This window comes from Marmota monax, unplaced genomic scaffold (genome assembly GCF_021218885.2).
Source record: "Marmota monax isolate L192 unplaced genomic scaffold, Marmota_monax_Labrador192_F-V1.1 WCK01_AAM20220418_F8-fsc00024, whole genome shotgun sequence".
Classification (NCBI taxonomy): domain Eukaryota; kingdom Metazoa; phylum Chordata; class Mammalia; order Rodentia; family Sciuridae; genus Marmota; species Marmota monax.
The window spans coordinates 20,977,422-20,997,099 of NW_026695224.1; the positions used below are offsets into that span (position 1 = coordinate 20,977,422).

A 19,678-nucleotide genomic window follows, 5' to 3' on the forward strand; every position below is an offset into this window, starting at 1 on the left:
ACCAGTCAATGCAAGAATAAACGTACCACCCAAGTCCTGCAAGCTTTCAGTGTGCTCCGTGCTGATTTTGCTTTTCGTGTCCAAAGAGCCCTTTTGGTAAAGGTCAGGAGTTTGGGGGTATGTGGGGAACAAACGGAGGGAGAAGGTGAGAACACCATCGCGCTGGGGATGTGAACGCGAGAGAGACCGGACAACTTCTTTACCTCCCGGAAGCTGCAGCACCGGCCTCTCCGCGTCCCTCCGGAAGGTGGGCGTGGCCCTCATGAATAGTGAATCGCCGCGGGGGAGGGGCTGGGCCCGCCCCCTCGGGCGGGAAGGGGGAAGCGCGGAGGCTGCCTGACTAGAATGAGGGTAGCTCCGGCAACTGAGGCGGCGGGAGCGGGGCCGGCCATGGCGGTGTGGACACGGGCCACTAAAGCGGGGCTGGTGGAGCTGCTCCTGAGAGAGCGCTGGGTCCGAGTGGTGGCCGAGCTTAGCGGGGAGTGTCTGAGCTTGACGGGCGACGCCGCGGCGGCCGAGTCGGAGCCCACTCTGGGGCCGGCGGCGGCCGCCTTCAACGGCCTCCCGAACGGCGGCGGCGCCGGCGACTCGCTACCTGGGAGCCCGAGCCGCGGCCTGGGGCCCCCGAGCCCCGGGCTGGGGCCCCCGAGCCCGCCTGCGCCGCCTCGGGGCCCCACGGGAGAGGCGGGCGCGTCGCCGCCAGTGCGCCGGGTGCGGGTGGTGAAGCAAGAGGCGGGCGGCCTGGGCATCAGCATCAAGGGCGGCCGCGAGAACCGGATGCCGATTCTCATCTCCAAGATCTTCCCGGGACTGGCGGCCGACCAGAGCCGGGCCCTGCAGCTGGGCGACGCCATCCTGTCGGTGAATGGCACGGACCTGCGCCAGGCCACCCACGACCAGGCCGTGCAGGCGCTGAAGCGCGCGGGCAAGGAGGTGCTGCTCGAGGGTGAGCGGGGCCGGGTGAGCGGGGCCGGGCGGGCGGGCGGGCGGCGGCGACGGCCTGGGCTCACCCGCGCGCACCTTATTTCTGCTACCCTTTGAGGGGCGAACCGGTTCCCTCCGCCCCTCACTGCAAACCCCGCCTTTCTGGGTCTCTGAGTATGGAAAAACTGATGCTCCTTGCAGGAAAAGTTGGGCAGCCCTAGCCTAAGTGTGGCTTGCTGCCCCCGAGGAACTCTACTGAGATTTAGCAAAGAGCAGCAGCTTGTGAAGCTCCCCCCTCTGTACGATAAGCTGACACTAAGAACTAGGAGGAGGCCGATCGGCTCCAGTTCTGTAGTTCTCCTTTTGCTTGCTAAGAAATGCCGGGTTGGCTCTTTTCTTCACTCCATTGTGGCTTCTCAGGCGGGCGGGTCTATTAAAAAGAAAGAAAGAAAGCGAGCCATCCACTCCGATGCCACCGGTATGCTTGGGTAAACCATCAAAGTGCTGGTTAATTTATGGGAATTTAACCCATCATTGGCTCTCAACAATAACTAAAGGAGATCATAGCACTTCATTGAAGCCAGAGAGCTGAAACAGCAAGTTTGTGTGGTTAATGAGCCTTGTTTAACAGTGGAGGCTCACGTGTTTGAAAGTTTACTGCCAACTAGAGTTTTGCCCCTTTTGCAAGAGACTGGTGCCAGCTTCCTACCGCTGACAGTCATGCTGCTTCAAGACTAGGAGACGTTTCATAAGAAACTTGAAATGGTACATCACAAGAAATGTTTGGATAGCCAAGATTATTCTTTACCTTAAAAGTATGTATATGATCTGTGTTCTGGATATTTTATTATGAATTTGTGGGATGAAGCAAAAATAAATCCCATCACCTGGGGCTGGGGATGTGGCTCTGGTACAGTCCTTGCCTAGCATGTTTGAGGCCCCTCAAAAAATAAAATTAAAAAATTAACTCTCCTCTCCTCACGGACTCATGCCTGTCATTGGTAATAGAGTAATGAAAATGAAGAGTATGGAAAAAACTGATGATTCAAATATTTCACTGGTGATTCAAATATTCCAGAAGCATTTATTGTTGGCTTTGTAAAAGATAATATAAAAGAAGATGCTGTTCCTACTTGGTCTCTAGTTGGGGAAATGATAGAAAAAGTGCAAAATAAGTTAGAGGGAGGACTTTGATTTTTGTAGTGCAAAGTATGTATAAGTGCCAAGGGAATGCAAAGTTAGGAATTAAGTTGATGGAGATGGGCTTACCCAGTGTGGACTTTTTCAAAGAGCTGAATCTTGAGCCAGTTCTCCAAGGAAGTGATGGTTAAAATGGGCAGAGATGAGTCAAGAGAAATTCCTGGCAGGGGAGGGAACTGCTGGGGGACAGGGTTGGGGAGGGAGCAGTCTTCTATAAACTGAGAAGCCAAAAGTCTAACTTGACAAAATATCCCCCCCCTCTTTTAATATAAATCTGCTTGTAAATAATTGGAAAATGTTAATTTGCAAAGAAATTATTTAATGTGCTGCAATTGTGAAATTTCAGTGTCCCAGCTTTACTATATCCTAGTCTACTTATATGTGGAGCTAGACATTGCTCAGAAAGTAGTGTTAATAAAAGGAGTAAAATAACAGATCGTGACTTAATTACAGATTGTGTAAAAAAAATTTCTACTCTAAAACATGTATCCTGAAATTGGTTTAGCTAAACACTTGTTATGAATTCTTCAAGCCAGAATACGAAATTTCATACAACTCATATAGTATTAAATGGATAGACAGTTCAACCCTTCACATCCCATGTAAAAACAAACAAAACCTGGTTTTTGTTTAGATATAATTTGAACCTGGTATTCATACCAGTGAAATTAAAACTACGTAATAAATGCTTACTAGTATTCATTAGTCTAAAATAGGCCACATGTGCTTTTAGAAAGGTTTACACATGACAGCATAATAGCATATTTATTGAATGCCTTTTTACCTACACATAGGTTCTATTTTCCTATTTTGTATAAGTCAAGCAGTTCATGTTCTTATAGGTGTGTTAAGTCAGTATGGTGGATTTATGATGTTGCATTTTTTAAGTGTAGGATTATAAAAATAAAATTGCTCTCACAAAATCACAGAAAACAGTAATTTAATGACCCAAACTTTCAATGTTGAAAGATGTTGTTCTATTCAGGTAGACTACTTTTACAGTATAGAGTTTGGTGATGTACCTTGTAGTTCCAGCTATTCACAAGCCTAAGAGAGGCCAGTCTGGCAAACATAGTGAGATCCTGTTGCAAAAAAAAAAAAAAAAAAATTAAGTGTATTCTTAGCCCTTGAAATTTTCACACTATATTGTCCTTTCATTCAATATTTGAAAACTTGAAAAAGTTGCCTTAATATAGTACAGTAGCACAGTGATGCTGTTTTTGTGGTGTGGGCAGGGAATTTCAAGCACATTCTTTCCACCCCCAAGTGAAGGAAAGCTAGTTTCTGGTTGCCTGAGGTTACTGAACCTAGCTAAAGGATTCTTTTTTGTCTCAGGAATTTTTAGGGATTGTTTGTTCATTTATTCATCCATCAAACATTTATTTGACTCTTTCCACTTATTCCTCCAAGGGGAAAGGATTAATAGTGATTTTGTTTTCTTATTTGCATCTTCTGTCCAAGGAAAGCATTCTAGCAAAGGAATGGTACAGTCAATTAGAGACAACATACTTGTCCACACATAAAGATTGATTAAAGGTAGAATACATTTTTGGTATTTCAAAAAGTTTATAATAAACTTTAAAAAAAAATACCATAATTTAATTAATTCATTTTTTTATATGGTGCTGAGGATTGAACTTAGTGCCTCACACATGCCAGGCAAGTGCTCTACCACTGAGCCACATCCTCAGCCCTATAATAAACTTTATTATTAGTTTACTGTGAGCCAGAAACACTTGAGGACACTCAATTCCTGCCCTCAGTAAGTTAGGAGTTCAGAGAGAGGTGTAAAAGTTTGGGTAAACAGTATGACTGTGGCAGTGTAAGAGAATGCAGAGTGATGAAGGATGAAAACAGAACTCTTTTTTTTTTTTTTTTTTTTGTACCAGGGATTGAACCCAGAGGTGCTTAACCACTGAACCACATTCCCAGCCCTTTGTAAAATTTTATTTAGAGACAAGGTCTTGCTGAGGTGCTTAGGGCCTTGCTAAATTGCTGAGACTGGCTTTGAACTTGAAATCCTTCTGCCTCAGCTTCCCAAGATGCTGGGATTACAGGTATGCCCTAGCACACCTGGAAAATCTGAACTTTTTTTTTTTTTTTAATAAAACAATTGCTCTTTATTTTTTATTTTTAGTTGTAGATGGACACATATCTTTGTTTTATTTATATTTTTGTTGGGGGGGGGCAATTATTGATGGGTTACAGAGAAATTCATAGACCTTTATTCATGAAGGAGAAGAGCTACATGAATCCAAGAAGGAAATTTCTAGCCTGAGTTTCTCCTCCTTGTCAATATTTGCATTTTAGGCCAGACTATTCTCTTATAGTGGCTTGTCCTTTGCAAATAGGATATTTAGCAGCAAATCAACTTTAATTATGAGCCAGAGCACTTCAACATACTTGATTCCTACCCTCAATAAGCTTTGAGTTGACAGAAGTAGAGCAAAGGGCTAAAGTACTGTTAAAGTTAGTAGTCTGGAGAGAGCCCAGCATAAAAAAGAGAGAAGTCTACATGGGTCCCTAAGGGGAATCAGAGATTGAGAATGCCCAGGAAAAGGTTGATGGAGAAGATGATGCTTAAATTGAGCCTTCCCTAAGAAGAGAGAGCTGTCTGTCACCAGTAAGACACTGAAGTACCAGATATTAAGAAGTTTTTCTGGTCGGGCACAGTGACACATGCCTGCAATTCCAGTGACTGAGGAGGCTGAGGCAGGAAGAGCACAGTTTGAGGTCAGCTTCAGCAACTTAGCAAGACCCTGTCTCAAAAAATAAAAAGCTCAGTGGTAAAGCACCCCTGGGTTCAATTCTCAGTACCAAAAAATTAAATAAACAAACAAAAAGAAGTTATGCTGCCAGTAGCCCACTAAGAGTATGGTATAAGCAAGGACTTGTGGTCAGACTTGGGTTTGTTTCTGGTTAGTGGTTTGTAATTCCTAGTCAAATTACTTCATCTTGTTACACCTTTGTTTCCTCATCTGTAAAACCAGGGTGGTAATAATACCTTCCTCTAAGAGTTGTTATTCATTTGACAATTTATGTGTTCAGCGCTTTTATTAGGCCCTGGAAATACAGCATGAACAATAATAGCAAAATGACTGAAGAAGGCAGGACTTGGTCATGAAGGTATGCTGTGAATTAACAAATACACTGTAAACCAGGAGAGCAAGTTGTTAAAACCCAAGACTTCATTTTACCAGGAAAAAAAAAATGTATATGTTAAGAATTGTTTCAGATGAATGAGTTAAGAATGAGTTTGAGTGTCTTGGATGTGACAACGTTTTCTAATTTTATGTTCCTGTTTTTCTTCTCTCTCTTGGATAGGGTAATGTTTTGTCCTTAAATTTTCGTTTAGTTTCCTTTTTATCTGATTTTTCCTCTTCCTTTACACTTAGTACTCAAAACCATAAGACTTGCTATTAAGTGTGTACTTGTAGTTGTAGCTAGTGACTATTAGCATTGATATAAAGGTATGCAGATTAGATAGCCTTTGTATTAATATTGCAGATTCTAGGCTCAATGGGGGTAACTCTATTCACCTGTCAGGTACTATATATTGAATTTGCTGATTCCTTTACACTAGATTAAGGTTTATCCAGAAAGCTTCTAGAATTTATTTATAATAAAGCCTTTTTTTGTGTCCCTGACTTATAACAAATGCCACTGACTTTTTTTTTAATATTTATTTTTTAGTTGTAAGTGGACACAATATCTTTATTTCATTTTTATGTGGTGCTGAGGATCGAACCCAGTGCCTCAGGTGTGCTAGGTGAGCGTTCTACCACTGAGCCCCAGCCCCAGCCCTGCCACTGACATTTTTAGGCTCCTAAATTAAAGCCGGTTTGGATTCCCACACGGTTGATTTCTTTATTGCATATAAGAAAAATTGAGAGTAAAATTGAATTTTTAGGGAGAGGGAGTGCTGGAGATTTAACTCAGGACCTTGCACATGTACTGTACCACTGAGCTATAGCCCCAGCCCCTATATTTTCTTTGAGATTTTGCATGTTTATTCATTAGTTATTGCTTTTTAAAAAATATTTATTTTTTAGTTGTAGATGGACACAATACCTTTATTTATTTATTTTTATGTGGAGCTGAGGATTGAACCCAGGGCGTCGCATGTGCTAGGTGAGCACTCTACTACTGAGCCACAACCCTAGCCCATATTAGTTATCTCTTAAAGAACTACTGAGGTAAAAGGATGCTTGTTTTTCTGTACTTCTTTCTTTCTTTCTTTTTTTTAATTAGCCTTACTTTGTTTCATTTGGATGATTAGGCGTGCTTATGTGAGAAGCTGCCATTGTGGCCTGATTATTTCTTAAAGAGAATCCCTTCCTTTTATGTTAAAATATGCTCTCCAAATTATCACCAAAATATGAGAAGTCAATTGATTCTAATACAGAGTGGTTACGAAAATTCGAAGAGCATTTTTAGGAATCATAACCAGGCTTTAATTTAGATCTCAACTGATTTTTCTTTTTTACTTTTTGTTGTTGTTGTTGTTCCTCAACTACTGAGCCACATCCCCAGCCCAATTTTGTATTTTAGTTAGAGACAGGATCTCACTGAGTTGCTTAGTGCCTTGCTTTGGCTGAGGCTGGCTTTGAACTCTCGATCTCAGCCTCCTGAGCTGCTGGGATTACAGGTGAGCACCGTGCCCGGCTTCTCTTGATTTTTTTTTTTTTTTTAGGGGAGGGATTGTAATGTTTCCTTTGGACAAGAAGATATATCTTGCCTATCATTTTAAAAATTGTAAAGCCTACTGCTGGGTGTGATTACACACCTGGTAATCCCAGAGACTTAGGAGGCTGAGACAAGAAGATTGCAAGCAAATTCAAAGCCAGCCTCATCAATTAGCAAGGTCCTAAGCAATTTAGTGAGACCCTGTCTCTAAATAAAATATTTAGAGATGTGGCTCAGTAGTTGAGCACCCTTGGATTTAATCCCTGGTACCTCCCAAAAAGAAAGCCTCATTTTACCAATGAGGAATGAACAGCCAGAGATGTTAATTTAATTAAGATTACCTAACAAGCTGGGCACTGGGGCACACGCCTGTACTTCCATTGATTTGGAGGTTGAGACAGGAGGATCACAAGTTTGAAGTCAACTTAGCAAGATCCGGTCTCAAAATAAAAATAAAAATGACTGGGGATGTATTTCAGTGGTAAAGTGACCATGAGTTCAGTCTCCAGTACCCCCTCCCCCCAAAAAAAATTACATAATGAACTGGTGTAGAGCTTGGTCTAATACCTACTCCATTGCTTTCTGCCCTGTACAGTGCCACCCACATCTACAACCACACAGCCAGATGTGCTGTGAGATCAATGCAAAAGAAGGTAAAGACAGTTCTTGGCCTCAGAGAACTTAGAGTGAAACTGGGGAGAGAAGACTAGCACCTAGAGAATAATTGCTAAAATGTGTAGTACTCACTCTGTGGAGGTCTCTGAAGGAAATGATCAATTGAGGAATCAAAGAGTTGAGGAAGTTTTGACCTGAGGCTTGAGGGACAGACTGCTTTTTTCTAGATGGAAGTCAGTCCAAGCAAGTTTATGGGATAGCCTGAGCAAAAGTCAAAATTAGTATGACATATGATAAGGAAATGAAGTGATGGGCTAATTGGTATGGACTTAGGGGAAGAAAGTAAGGTTGGGTACATTGAAGCTAGATTAATACAAGACTTTGAAGGCCAGCCAGAATTTGGACCTTTTTCATTTGTCAGTCAGTATTAAGTATCAACTGCAAACAAGCTATTGTGGTAGATGCTGAGAATTTCAAATTGGGAGTAATCTCTGACTTTTAAGTGGTAAGAAACCAATTATAGCAGGTTGAAGTAAGTGCATTAATACAGGTGAGAACACATTGTCTGGGAAACAGAGGTAGATGTCCAATGAGAGAGCATGTTCAAAGTAAGAAAGTGATAAGTCACTGTTCAGAGAAGTAAAGCAGAGAAGGCAGGAAAGTGGGCAGAGGCCAGATCATCGAGTGCTATGCAGTGTTAAGCAGTGGTCTCTAATACAGTTTTTTTTTTTTTAACGGATTTTTAAAATTTTATTTATTTATATGTGGTGCTGAGGATTGAACCCAGGGCCTCACACATGCCAGGCAAGTGCTCTACCACTGAGCCACAACTCCAGCCCCTCTGATACAGTTTATATACATTTTTTTGCAAGTTGACAAAAAGAAGAAACTGGACTTCATTAATATTTACTGCACTGGCTCTCTCAGCCTCATAGGTGGTACCATTACAAATTCAGTATAAAAGGTTTTGTTTCAAGGGAAGAGTGGATGTTTCACAAAACAGAAGAGCTGATAGTGATAATGTTAATAATTTGCCTGCTATTGTCGTATTGCAGTTCGTAAGGATTACTTGACCCTGCTTGAGTGGGCTTAAGTTATTATCTGCTTTTTGCTCAGTTAATCTTCACAAAATGAATGTGTGGCTTACTGATTTACACACATCTAAATATACAAACATAGATTAAAGATAATTCTCACACTGCAAACAATAACAAAATGATAGAGCTATCTTTTGCCCCCCTAATGAGAGCTCTTTAACACATTTTAAGGTAATTATATCTGTTGGGAAGTCAATCTGAAAAATGAAATTGTCAAGAAGACTATTTGAAATATAGATATATATGCATATTATGTCATTAATAATGAACTTCATTCTAAGAATATTTTGCACTTTGAGTCATACAGTACTAATGTTAAAATGGCTTAATCAGGGATATATTTGTGTACTTATTTCATCTCTCTCTTTCTTGATTTCTACATTTATATATGTTTTATAATATCTGTGCATTAATAGATATTTAATCATTGAAAATATACTCAAATTTTTACTGATGGCTTTACTGTCAAAAAGGTATAGGCCTACAGAGTGCTGCCAAAGTGCTTTAGATGAGAAAGTGTAAAAAGTGGACTGTGACTAATGGAGTATGGAGCTCAAGACATGAGATAAGGGAAAGCAGTTAGGATGCTATTGCAGTGTCATGAGAGTGAGACTGGCTGGGATACTGTGAGGATGAAAAAATATTAAAGAGAAACAAGAAGTCTAAATGTTTGTGATCTTAAGGAGAAAAAGAAGTGGAGGGTAAGTCTTGGATTTCTGGCTTGGGAAACTGGATAATTATGAGACCAGAATGAACAGGAAGGAACTAGTTTGGGGTGAAGATAAGAGGTTTGGTTTTAGGCATGTTGAATTTGTGTTACTTGTGTGATATCGTGGTGGAAAAGGCCAGTAGCTGGTTGGAAGTATAATTCTGTAATTGAGAAAAATGTCAGAGAGCTATAGCGAAGATTTATGAGATGTCAGGATACAGGTGGCAAGTGAAGCCATGAAGTGTGAAGTCATAAGAGAATAATGCAGTTGAAAAAGAGAAGTAGGGCCAGGATGCAGTCCTGTAGAATCTCCACTTGTGGGTTTTTTTTGTTTTGTTTTGTTTGTTTTTTTGTTGTTGTTTTTCTTTTTAGTTACATGTGACAGTAGAATTTACTTTGATACATTTATACAAGCATGGAATATATCTTATTCTAATTAGGATCCCAGTCTTGTGGATGTATATGATGTTATTATTATTGTTTTTATTTTAAATTTTTATTAGTTATTGATCGACCTTTATTCATTTATTTGTTTATATGTGGTGCTGAGAATAGAACCCAGTGCCTTACCCATGCTAGGCAAGCGTGCTACCACTGAGCCACAACCCCAGCCCCTGGATGTACATGATATTGAGATTCACTGTGGTGTATTCATATATGTACATAGGAAAGTTTTGTTAGATTCATTCCAGTTTCTTGTATTCCTATCCCTTCTCCCTTCCCTTTGTTCCCATTTGTCTAATCCATTGAACTTTTATTCCACACCCCTTATTGTAGGATAGCATCTACATATCAGAGAGAACATTTGACCTTTGGCAGAACCCTTACATTTAAAGCCAGATTAAAGGGAGAGGAATGTAGAAAGGTAAGGCCCAGGAGGTAGGAGGAAGTTTGGAAGAAACTGATACAGTGATGGTTTAGCAGGCAAGAGATAGTAAGTTGAGAACTAAATCCCAGCTACCTGGGAGGCTAAGGCAAGAAAATCTTGAGTTTGAGGCCAGTCTGTACAATATAGCCAGAATGTGAAGAAAAAACAAACAAAACAAAACCAGAATCTAGTTACAAAGTCCATTGGATATGATAATTAGAGAACTAAGATCCTTGGAGTCCTCATAAGTGCTGCTTCAGCAGGGTGCAAACAATGAGTAGAACATTCTTTTAAAAAACTCAGCAAATAGGGGTAGGGGGTGTACCTCAGTGGTAGAATGCTTGCTTAGCATGTGGGAAACTCTTGGTTCAATCCCCAGCACTGCTCAAAAATAAAAAAGCTCAGCAAAAAAGAAAAACAAAAGCAAAAGCCGGATCTATAGTTGGATAATGTATGGAAGGAAGGTTTACTTTTGTGGTTGTTTGTTTCGTATTCTGTTTTAAGTGGGAAAGAGTTGGGACATATTTATACAGCAAGGATAAAAAGCCAACAGAGTGGGAGAGAGGTTGAAGAGATAGAGGGGTGGAGAACTGATGCAATCTGATTTTGAGCCAGGAAATGACATGATGGGAACAGAATTTTGGGTTGGCAGCAGTGTGTGCACTGGATGCAGAGCAAAGACGAAAGACCAAAGGTAGACAAAACTACAGCTGTTGTAGTGAACAGTGATCCAAACCAGAGGTGATAACCATTGGAGAGGGAGAGTGACTCCAGTAGGAACAGAGAGGAAGTTTTTTTGTTTGTTTTTGTTTTTATTTTTCTAGTTCTTTTAGTTCATAAATGAACTGGAAAGAACAATGCCTTTAAGATGTTTCCTATCTTATTAAATTTGTCACACTAAACCATGTTGTGAAGGAATTATTCATTAAAAGGCTATTACTGGGCCTGGGGTTATAGCTCGGTGGTAGAGTACTTGCCCAGCACTTGTGAGGCACTGGGTTTGAGCCATAGCACTACATATAAATAAATAGTTATTTTGTCCATCTGTTACCTTTAACTCAATTCTATGATGATGAGTTATTTGGTCCTCATAGATAACAGCCAAACTTCTTTTTTTCTTTCTTTCTTTTTTTAAATATTTTTTAGTTATAGATGGACACAATACCTTTATCTTATTTATTTTTTGTATGTGATGCTGAGGATCAAACCCAGGGCCTCATATATGCCAGGCAAGCACTCTCCTACTGAGCCACAGTCCCAGCCCAGGAGCCAGCCTTTTTTTCTTAAACCCTATGGCAAACAGGAAGATTTAATCCTAGAACAAAATGGGTGATTCTTGCTAAAGGATGCAGAGTCCACTGGAGACCTTTTCCTGCCTAGAGAGCCTCCTTCCAGGTCCCTATGTACCCAGAGATTTGAGACTTGTGGAAACAGTTCTGTAGCGACAGAGACATTGGTGTAGAAAATTGTCACTTGCCAAGCACAATGGCACACACCTGTAATCCCAGCAGCTCAGGAGGCTGAGACAGGAGAATCTCAAGTTCAAAGCCTGCCTCAACAATTTAGCAAGGTCCTAAGCAACTTAGTGAGACCCTGTGCCAGAATTAAGAATTTTTTAAAAAGCTGGGGATGTGGCTTAGTGGTTAAGTGCCCCTGGGTTCAATACCTGGTTACCTGTCTCTGGAGGTGAAGCGGGGGAAAGAAAACTGAATCACTGTTTTAAAAGAATAAATGGCAGGATATGGTGGAAGATTGGATATAGAGAAAACTATGGGATTGCTATTCAGGACAATAAAAATATGATTACCAGTGGAAAAAAATGGAATAATTTGGAGGGTTACACTTAATCATTTAGCTTTGTTATAAAGCACTTAGGTAATGTAACTATATCTGCTGTCTGCAAAGTTTAAGAAGAAAGATTTTAGTTTATAAACACTTTACTACATTTAATCACATGAAATGAGAGCATGGCCTTCTGTTAAAGAGTCTTTTTTTCTAGATTATAAAGAAAGGAGCTTTGAGTTTCTCTGGAGAAATGATGACCTATTCAGTTGAGTTTAATTTTTTTGCCTGAAGTAATAAATATAAATGCATTGATTCCTTCATAAAATATGTTTTTTATTTTGGTATAAAAATTTATGAAATAATTTTGTATAGGAACAAACTGACAGTGATTATGGTATCAGTAGACTTGCCTTTTAGAAAAATAAGAGTTACATAATTCGAACTTGGTTTCATTTTCAGTGTCCTAAGACATTACTAGAATGCTTTGACATATAACTAGTTACAGCTATCTGAGGTGCACAGTTTTTTAAATTATTATTTTGGATTTTCTGCAACATTTTCTTCCTATCATCTTTGGACTTTATTATTTTTAAATTTATAATTTTAGAATGCTTTATGAAAAGTAATCTTTTTTTTTGGGGGGGGGGTACCAGGGATCAGGGGCACTTGACCACTGAGCCACATCCCTACCCCTATTTTGTATTTTATTAGAGACAGAGTCTCACTGAGTTGCTTAGTGCCTCCCTAAATTGCTGAACTGACTTTGAACTCTCAATCCTCCTGCCTCCGCCTCCCAAGCCACTGGGATTACAGGTGTCTGCCACTATGCCCAGCATGAAAAGTAATCTTTTTTTTTCTTTAAATGTTATTTTTAGTGCTCGCTTCGGCAGCACATATACTAAAATTGGAACGATACAGAGAAGATTAGTATGGCCTCTGTGCAAGGATGACACGCAGATTCGTAAAGCATTCCATATATTTTTTAAAAAAACATGGCATATATACACAACGGAATATTACTCAGCAATAAAAGAGAATAAAATCATGGCATTTGCAGGTAAATGGATGGAGTTAGGAAAGATAATGCTAAGTGAAGTTAGCCATTCCCAAAAAACCAAATGCCAAATGTTTTCTTTGATATAAGGAGCTAATTTGATTCATAGTGGGATAGGGAGCGGGAGCATGGGAGGAATAGACGAACTCTAGATAGGACAGAGGGGTTGGAGGGAAAGGGTGGGGGTATGGGGTAATTAATGATGTTGGAATGTGATGATCACTGTTATCCAAAGTACAGGTATGAAGACATGAATTGGTGTGAATATACTATGTATACAACCAGAGATATGAAAAATTGTGCTCATTATATGTGTAATAAGGATTGTAATGCATTCCACTGTCATATATATTATTTTTAGTTTGATGGACACAGTACCTTTATTTATTTATTTATATGTGGTGCAAGGCAAGCGCTCTGCCACTGAGCCACAATCTCAGCCCATGAAAAGTAATCCTGATGGTTCAAAGGGAAGAGAATGTTGAGTGGTATATTTTTCAGTTTATCCATCATGTATATAAAATGTTACAATTTATAAAATGGGAGCTTCAATTTTTCATTGAGTTAGATTACAAAAATGTATGGATTCGTTTATTTATAGTAAAAGGAGTTTATCAGCTTCCAAAAATTAAAGAAAAGAATATGCATGTGCTTTATTCAAGGCTCTTTGGGCTTCAAAACACAGATTCCTATTCAAAATTCATGGAGTTATTGTACTCCAAGTCTCAGGACTCCAGAAACGGCTAAGCAGCTGGGCCTCAGAAGTGTCAGAAACTAAGGGAGTGATGAGCCTCTGCACCCACCATTTACCCTCATCTTAGAGCTTATGTATCTTTTGCAGCAGTTTTGATGTTTCACTTTATGGCTTAAGTTTTAATTCTTTAAATTATGTAGAATTTATTTTATCATATGATATGCAGTAGAGATTTAGCTTTATTTATTTTTCCAAATAGATAACTGGTTGTCTCAGCATTATCTGTCAAATAATCCTTTTGCAAAATAACTCTCTAAGATTGATGGTGGCTGCCTGAAGTGCTATGTAAAGATTTGAAGCCGACTCTGGGTTTAGTTGGAATGAATGCTGTACTAAGTTATGTCTGCATTGGAGTGGGATACAATACACATGCTGCCTGTTACCCTAGGAATGACCTGTCCTTTCCTCATTAATTTGAAATATACCTTTTTTATACACTTATTTTTTTATATTCCTTAGGCTGATGCTTGATTTTCTACTGTATTCTACTTGAGTGTTTTGTAATATAGCACACTATATATTCTAGCTTTAATGCTTAATATCTGGTTATTGAAGTATATGATATCAGCCAATAAATTCTGAAAAATAATGAAACTTTTTTTTGTTGTTATAGATAGTTCTCCAGATAAATTTTAGGATAATTTAATCATTCTCAAATCCTTTGGGATTTTGGTTAAAATTATATTGAATCCATAATAAATTTGGAGAGCATGATATTGTTGTGATATCTCCTTTTCAGTCATTTCAACCAAAAGTTCTAGACCTGAGTCATCCATGTCACATCATATGGCCATCAGTTATTGAATGTTCTAATAGGTCAAGCATAGATCAGGAACTTACCTTGGATCTTGAGCCACATGAACTGAAAGTGGGTTTTCTCAAAGGGTAATGAAGCTGATGTTGCCAGAAGGAAAATGGATACTTGGCAGACATAAAGAACAGGCATCCATTACATTATTTTAAAAACATTAGAAGATGACATGAGAGATTAAATAAGAGACCATATTAGTTGAGAGATTTAGGAATCTTGTAGATAGCTGTAAAAGAAAAACAAGAATAAATTTGTTTGGGTTCAGGGTGCTATTGGAGCTTTTCAAAAACACTTGATGCCAAGTGAATAATAATTATTCTCACCACTTACAGTATTTTGAACATCACTTTTCTATGAATTCCTAGCAACTTTGCAAGTATTAATTATTATTTCATTTTTCTAGCTAGGATAATAAACATATATAGACCCCAGCTCAGGTCTTGAAATTAGAGATAAATTAGGATAGAGAAAAGTCTTTTTTTTTTTTTTTTTTTTGTACAGAAATGCTTAACCACTGAGCCACATCCCTCTTTTTTATATTTTATTAGAGACAGGATCTTACTGAGTTGCTTAGGGCCTCGCTAAGTTGATGAAGCTGACTTTGAACTCGAACTCCTCCTACCTCAGCCTCCTGAGCTTTTGGGATTATAGACATGTGCCACTCTGCCTGGCTAGGATAGAGAAAAATCTTTACCAAAAAAGACATTTATAGGTTTTATTGTTGATTTGGAAAAGGGTCTCACAATGTTGCTGCGTTGCCAGGCTGGTCTGGAATTCATGGGTTTAAAGCGATTCTCCTGTGTCACCCTCCCAAGTAGCTTGAGACTATGAGCATGTGCCACCTCACCCAGCTCATAAAGTTTTTTTTTAATTATTAATTAAGAATTATTTGGTTACAGAAGCCCTTAAGTTCATGTATTTATTTATTTATTTGTTTTGGGGATACTTAGGATTGAACCTAGAGGCACTTTACCACTGAGCTACATTTCCAGCCCTTTTTTATTTAGAGACAGGATCTTGCTAAGTTGTTTAGGGCCTTACCAAGTTGCTGAGGCTGATCTCAAGCTTGCAATCCTCCTTCTAAGCCTCTCAAGTCATTGGGATTACAGGCACATACCACTGTGCCCAGCTCCTTTAAATAAATTTAAACATAAATGGAATATATTTTCTCACATAACTTCTGAGACTAAGGCTGGATCTAGATTTAGGTACGGTGGACAGAAGTGGAATGCATTGCCTCATGTAACTCCTGAGACTGGGGATGGATCTAGATTTAGGTACAGTGGGATCAAAAGGCTCAAATTATCTTGGCCTGCAATAGTTCCTGTTGTGGAGAGTCTAATTCTTTATAGTCAGCTAAAATGGTACTGGCAATTCTAGAAATATATTGCCCTAACTTAATAGCACCTGTAAAGAAAAACTTTTTTTCTTCTAGCATCTACTTGTGTCTCAGGGAAGGACTCTGGTCAACTCTGTTTTGCTTACTCCTTGGGTCTATCTCTGTTACCTAGATGATGGAGATGTGGTTTAGGCTTGGATCACAAGCCCACTCCTGATGAGTGAATAGTGGCAGATGCACCAAACTGAAATGTAGAATGGGATCATTGCTAGCAAACTTATTTGTACTATAACAATGCAGACATTGAGCAATAGAATTTAAATAATTTTTGTATTTAAATTGTAAGTTATTTATCTATCTATTTATTTATTTGCAGTAGTGGGATTGAACCCAGAGGTATGTTTTACTTCTGTGTTATATCCTCAGCCCTTTTTATTTTTTTATTTTCAGATAGAATCTTGCTCAGGCTGGCCTTGAAGTTAGGATCCTCAACCTCCAGAATAGTTGGGATCACAGGTGTGTGCACTGCTGCACCTGGCTTAAATTGCAAATTTAAAAAAAAAATTGAAACAATGGAAATAGATAATAATGACCATTGTGATAGCTTACTTGGTTAAAGACTTTATATGCATTAAAACAACTTTTTTTTTAATCTCATTTTGAGCCAAATTCTAAATTGCCCATAATGACCTTGAATTTAGTCATGGGCCAATGCACACAATTCATTATCACAACTTTTTTGTTGTTGTTGTTTATACCATCAATTGAATTCAGGGGCAGTCGACCACTGAGGAACATCCCCAGCCCTATTTTGTATTTTATTTAGAGACAGGGTCTTACTGAATTGCTTGGCACCTTACAGTTGCTGAAGCTGGCTTTGAACTCTAGATCCTTCTGTCTCAGCCTTATGAGCTGCTAGGATTACAGGCATGCGCCACTGCATCTGGCTTCATTATCATAACTTTTAACAGATCCGTGAGTCAGGTAACATAATTCTTATTTTATTTTATTAGCTTTTGAGACAGGGTCTCACTGTGTTGCACAGGCTGGTCCCATATCCTGGGCTCAGGTGATTTTCCTGCCTTAGATTCTCAAGTAGCTGGGACTCTGGGCACATATTCCTACACTGGGCTTCATCCTCATTTTTATTTTTTTAATTTTTAGTTGTAAATAGACACAATGCCTTTATTTATTTATTTTTATGTGGTGCTGAGGATTGAACCTACTGCCTCACACATGCTAGGCAAGTGCTCTGCTACTGAGCCACAACCCCAGCCCTTCATCCTTATTTTAAATATGGAGAAATTGAAAAATTAGAAAGAAAGGGAGAGAGACATTAAATAATTTGCCTAAGGTCATAGCATTTGTAGGTGGTAGAGATAAGATTGCTCATCAGATTTCACAGTTTTTGGTATTATCCACTATAAGACTGCCTCTCTGGTGAATCAGTTTGGGTAAAAAAGCTAGCTCCTCTAAAGACTAACAGAATTTATTGTTACAATTGGCTTCATGTTCAGGAAAATTGTCCTGAATTTTTTGTTGTTGCATTTGTCTGGAGGTCATCCAATTAATATTCTCAGTCTTTGTCTCCTCTGTTTTTTCCTGTGAGACACAAAGCTGAAGGTGATTAATCAACACATACTGAATACCTATGAGCCCCTACATTTTAGCAGGCCTACCTCTGAGCTACATCTACAACCCTTTTAAATTTTTATTTATTTATTGTTTATGGTACTGGGTATTGAACTCAGGGGTACTCGACCACTGAGTCACATCCCCAGTCCTTTTTATATTTTATGTCAACACAGGGTCTCAATAAGTTGCTGAGGCTGGCTTTGAACTTTCGATCCTCCTGCCTTAGCCTCCCAAGTTGCTGGGATTACAGGTGCATGCTACCACTCCTGATTTTTTTTGTTTTGTTTTGTTTTTTGAGACAATCCCAAGTACTGGGATTATAGGTCTTTACTACCATTCCCAGACATAGTCCCTGTTTTTAAGAAGTAACAAAATGATCTTATAAATACAAATAAACAGCACATAAAGAATTCAAATTATTCTGTACATTACAAGTGATAGATAAATGCAGAGAGAATTTATAATAAAGGATCGAATGATGTTAGAAATGTATTTTGGGTCTGGTGAGAGAAGAGTGGTACATAGAATGGGTAAGAAGTGGAGAAGATCTTCATCTTCATATTCCACATGAAGGGAATGGCATGTCCAGAGGGCAATGATGGGAACATGAAAATAATATTTGAACTCCAGCAAACACATATATCAAACTGCCTATTAATTATTCTAGACATTTTTTGTTAAATTTTGCATTTTGGACATATTTCTAATGTTATTTTAATTTTGGAAAATGCCAGAGGCAAGCTGGCTCCAGTGGCCCACTTCTGTAATCCCAACTGCTTAGGAGACTGAGGCAGGAGGATCCCAAGTTCAAGACCAGCCTCAGCAATATAGCAAGGCACTAAGTAACTGAGACACTGTCTCAGATTTCCAAAAACATGGCAGGGTAGAGGGAGTAGGGATGTAGCTCAATGGTAAAGCACCCTTGGGTTCAATCCTTAGTACCAAATGAATAAGTAAATAAAGCTAGGGGGGCTGGGGATGTAGCTCAGTGGTAGAATGTTCCTGAATTCAATCCTCAGTATTGGAGGTGGGGGTGGAATTAGCATTCTCCAAACGGAATTCACCTTTACAAATAAATACATGTTCAAATGATACAAAATGGCAGAGTACTTACTTAGCATGTGTGAGGCACTTTTTCTAAAATATTTTGTCTTAGGTTTCTCTTGGTTTCTCTGAGGGGAGGGTGAATTGCACCAATCTGTTGTGTTTACTTTGGAAAGGAAGATGAATTTTAATATTTGCTTGAACAAAATATAGAGAGGTAAAGCTGTTGCTGCAAATAATAAAAATTCTAGAGATTTAATTTACTGTTGAAATAACCATTATTGTGGACTCTCCTCATCCTTTCCACTAGTGAGGATGGTAGAGTTACTAGTACTGATTGTGTAGAATTCTGCTTCTTAAATGTTTTTAACTTGCTCTTGATTATACATGTCTTTTCTAAGACATCTTCCCAGTAATTTCTCCCCATTAGTAATAGTTTGTTCAACAAGTTTGTTCATACCCTGGGAGCTACAGTCAAGGCAAGAGCTAGGAAATCAATGGCCTGTTATGGTCCAGGAGACAGCAAAAGATTCAGAAACCCATAGGTGACCAAAGTACAGCGATCAGAACAGGCCAAGATTGCCTATCTTCTTCTTTTTTTTTTTTTAATCTTCAATATCCATTTTTTAATTTTTGGCAGACACAACATCTTTGTTTGTATGTGGTGCTGAGGATCGAACCTGGGCCGCACGCATGCCAGGCGAGCGCGATACTGCCTGAGCCACATCCCCAGCCCGAGATTGCCTATCTTCTAAGGCAAATAAAAGGACTCTTGAGCAGATCAGACCCAAGGGAATCTCTGATGTCAGAAATGTAATATTCTTTAAGGCTCAATTTTTTTTTTTTAAGCCAAGTGATCATGAAAGTTATGAAAAATGTTTACATAAAATTCCTGGCATGAAATAGCTGTTCAAAAGTGTTAATTTTCCCTTCCCCCTTTCTATACTTAATACCTGGATGGAAATTTTCTTTAAGATGTCAGTCTTCCTGTCTAAAGAAACTGGTGATAGCTAGTTTAGGAATAGGTCAGTGCAGCAACATCAACTAATTCATCCCCATTGTGTATACCTGATTTTAGGTCATTTGTTTCTTAAAATTTCAGCTATTACTGAGTACCAATGATGTTTAGCATTTTCCTCCCCAACCTTTCTACTGTC

The 19,678-nt window shown here is 39.0% G+C and overlaps 1 protein-coding gene and 1 non-coding gene across 2 annotated transcripts in view; both read left to right on the plus strand.

Annotated features, from left to right (window-relative positions):
- Positions 1-311: 311 nt before the first annotated feature.
- Sntb2 (syntrophin beta 2) overlaps positions 312-19,678 on the plus strand; it is an 85,383-nt gene continuing 66,016 nt past the window's right edge. The window contains exon 1 of the mRNA XM_046435295.2: positions 312-946. Coding sequence (XP_046291251.1) covers positions 346-946 — 601 coding nt within the window. The 5' untranslated portion in view covers positions 312-345. The remainder of the gene's footprint in view (positions 947-19,678) is intronic.
- LOC124086802 (U6 spliceosomal RNA) lies at positions 12,759-12,865 on the plus strand. Its single transcript, XR_006849926.1, has one exon. It is a non-coding gene; the product is annotated as a U6 spliceosomal RNA (small nuclear RNA).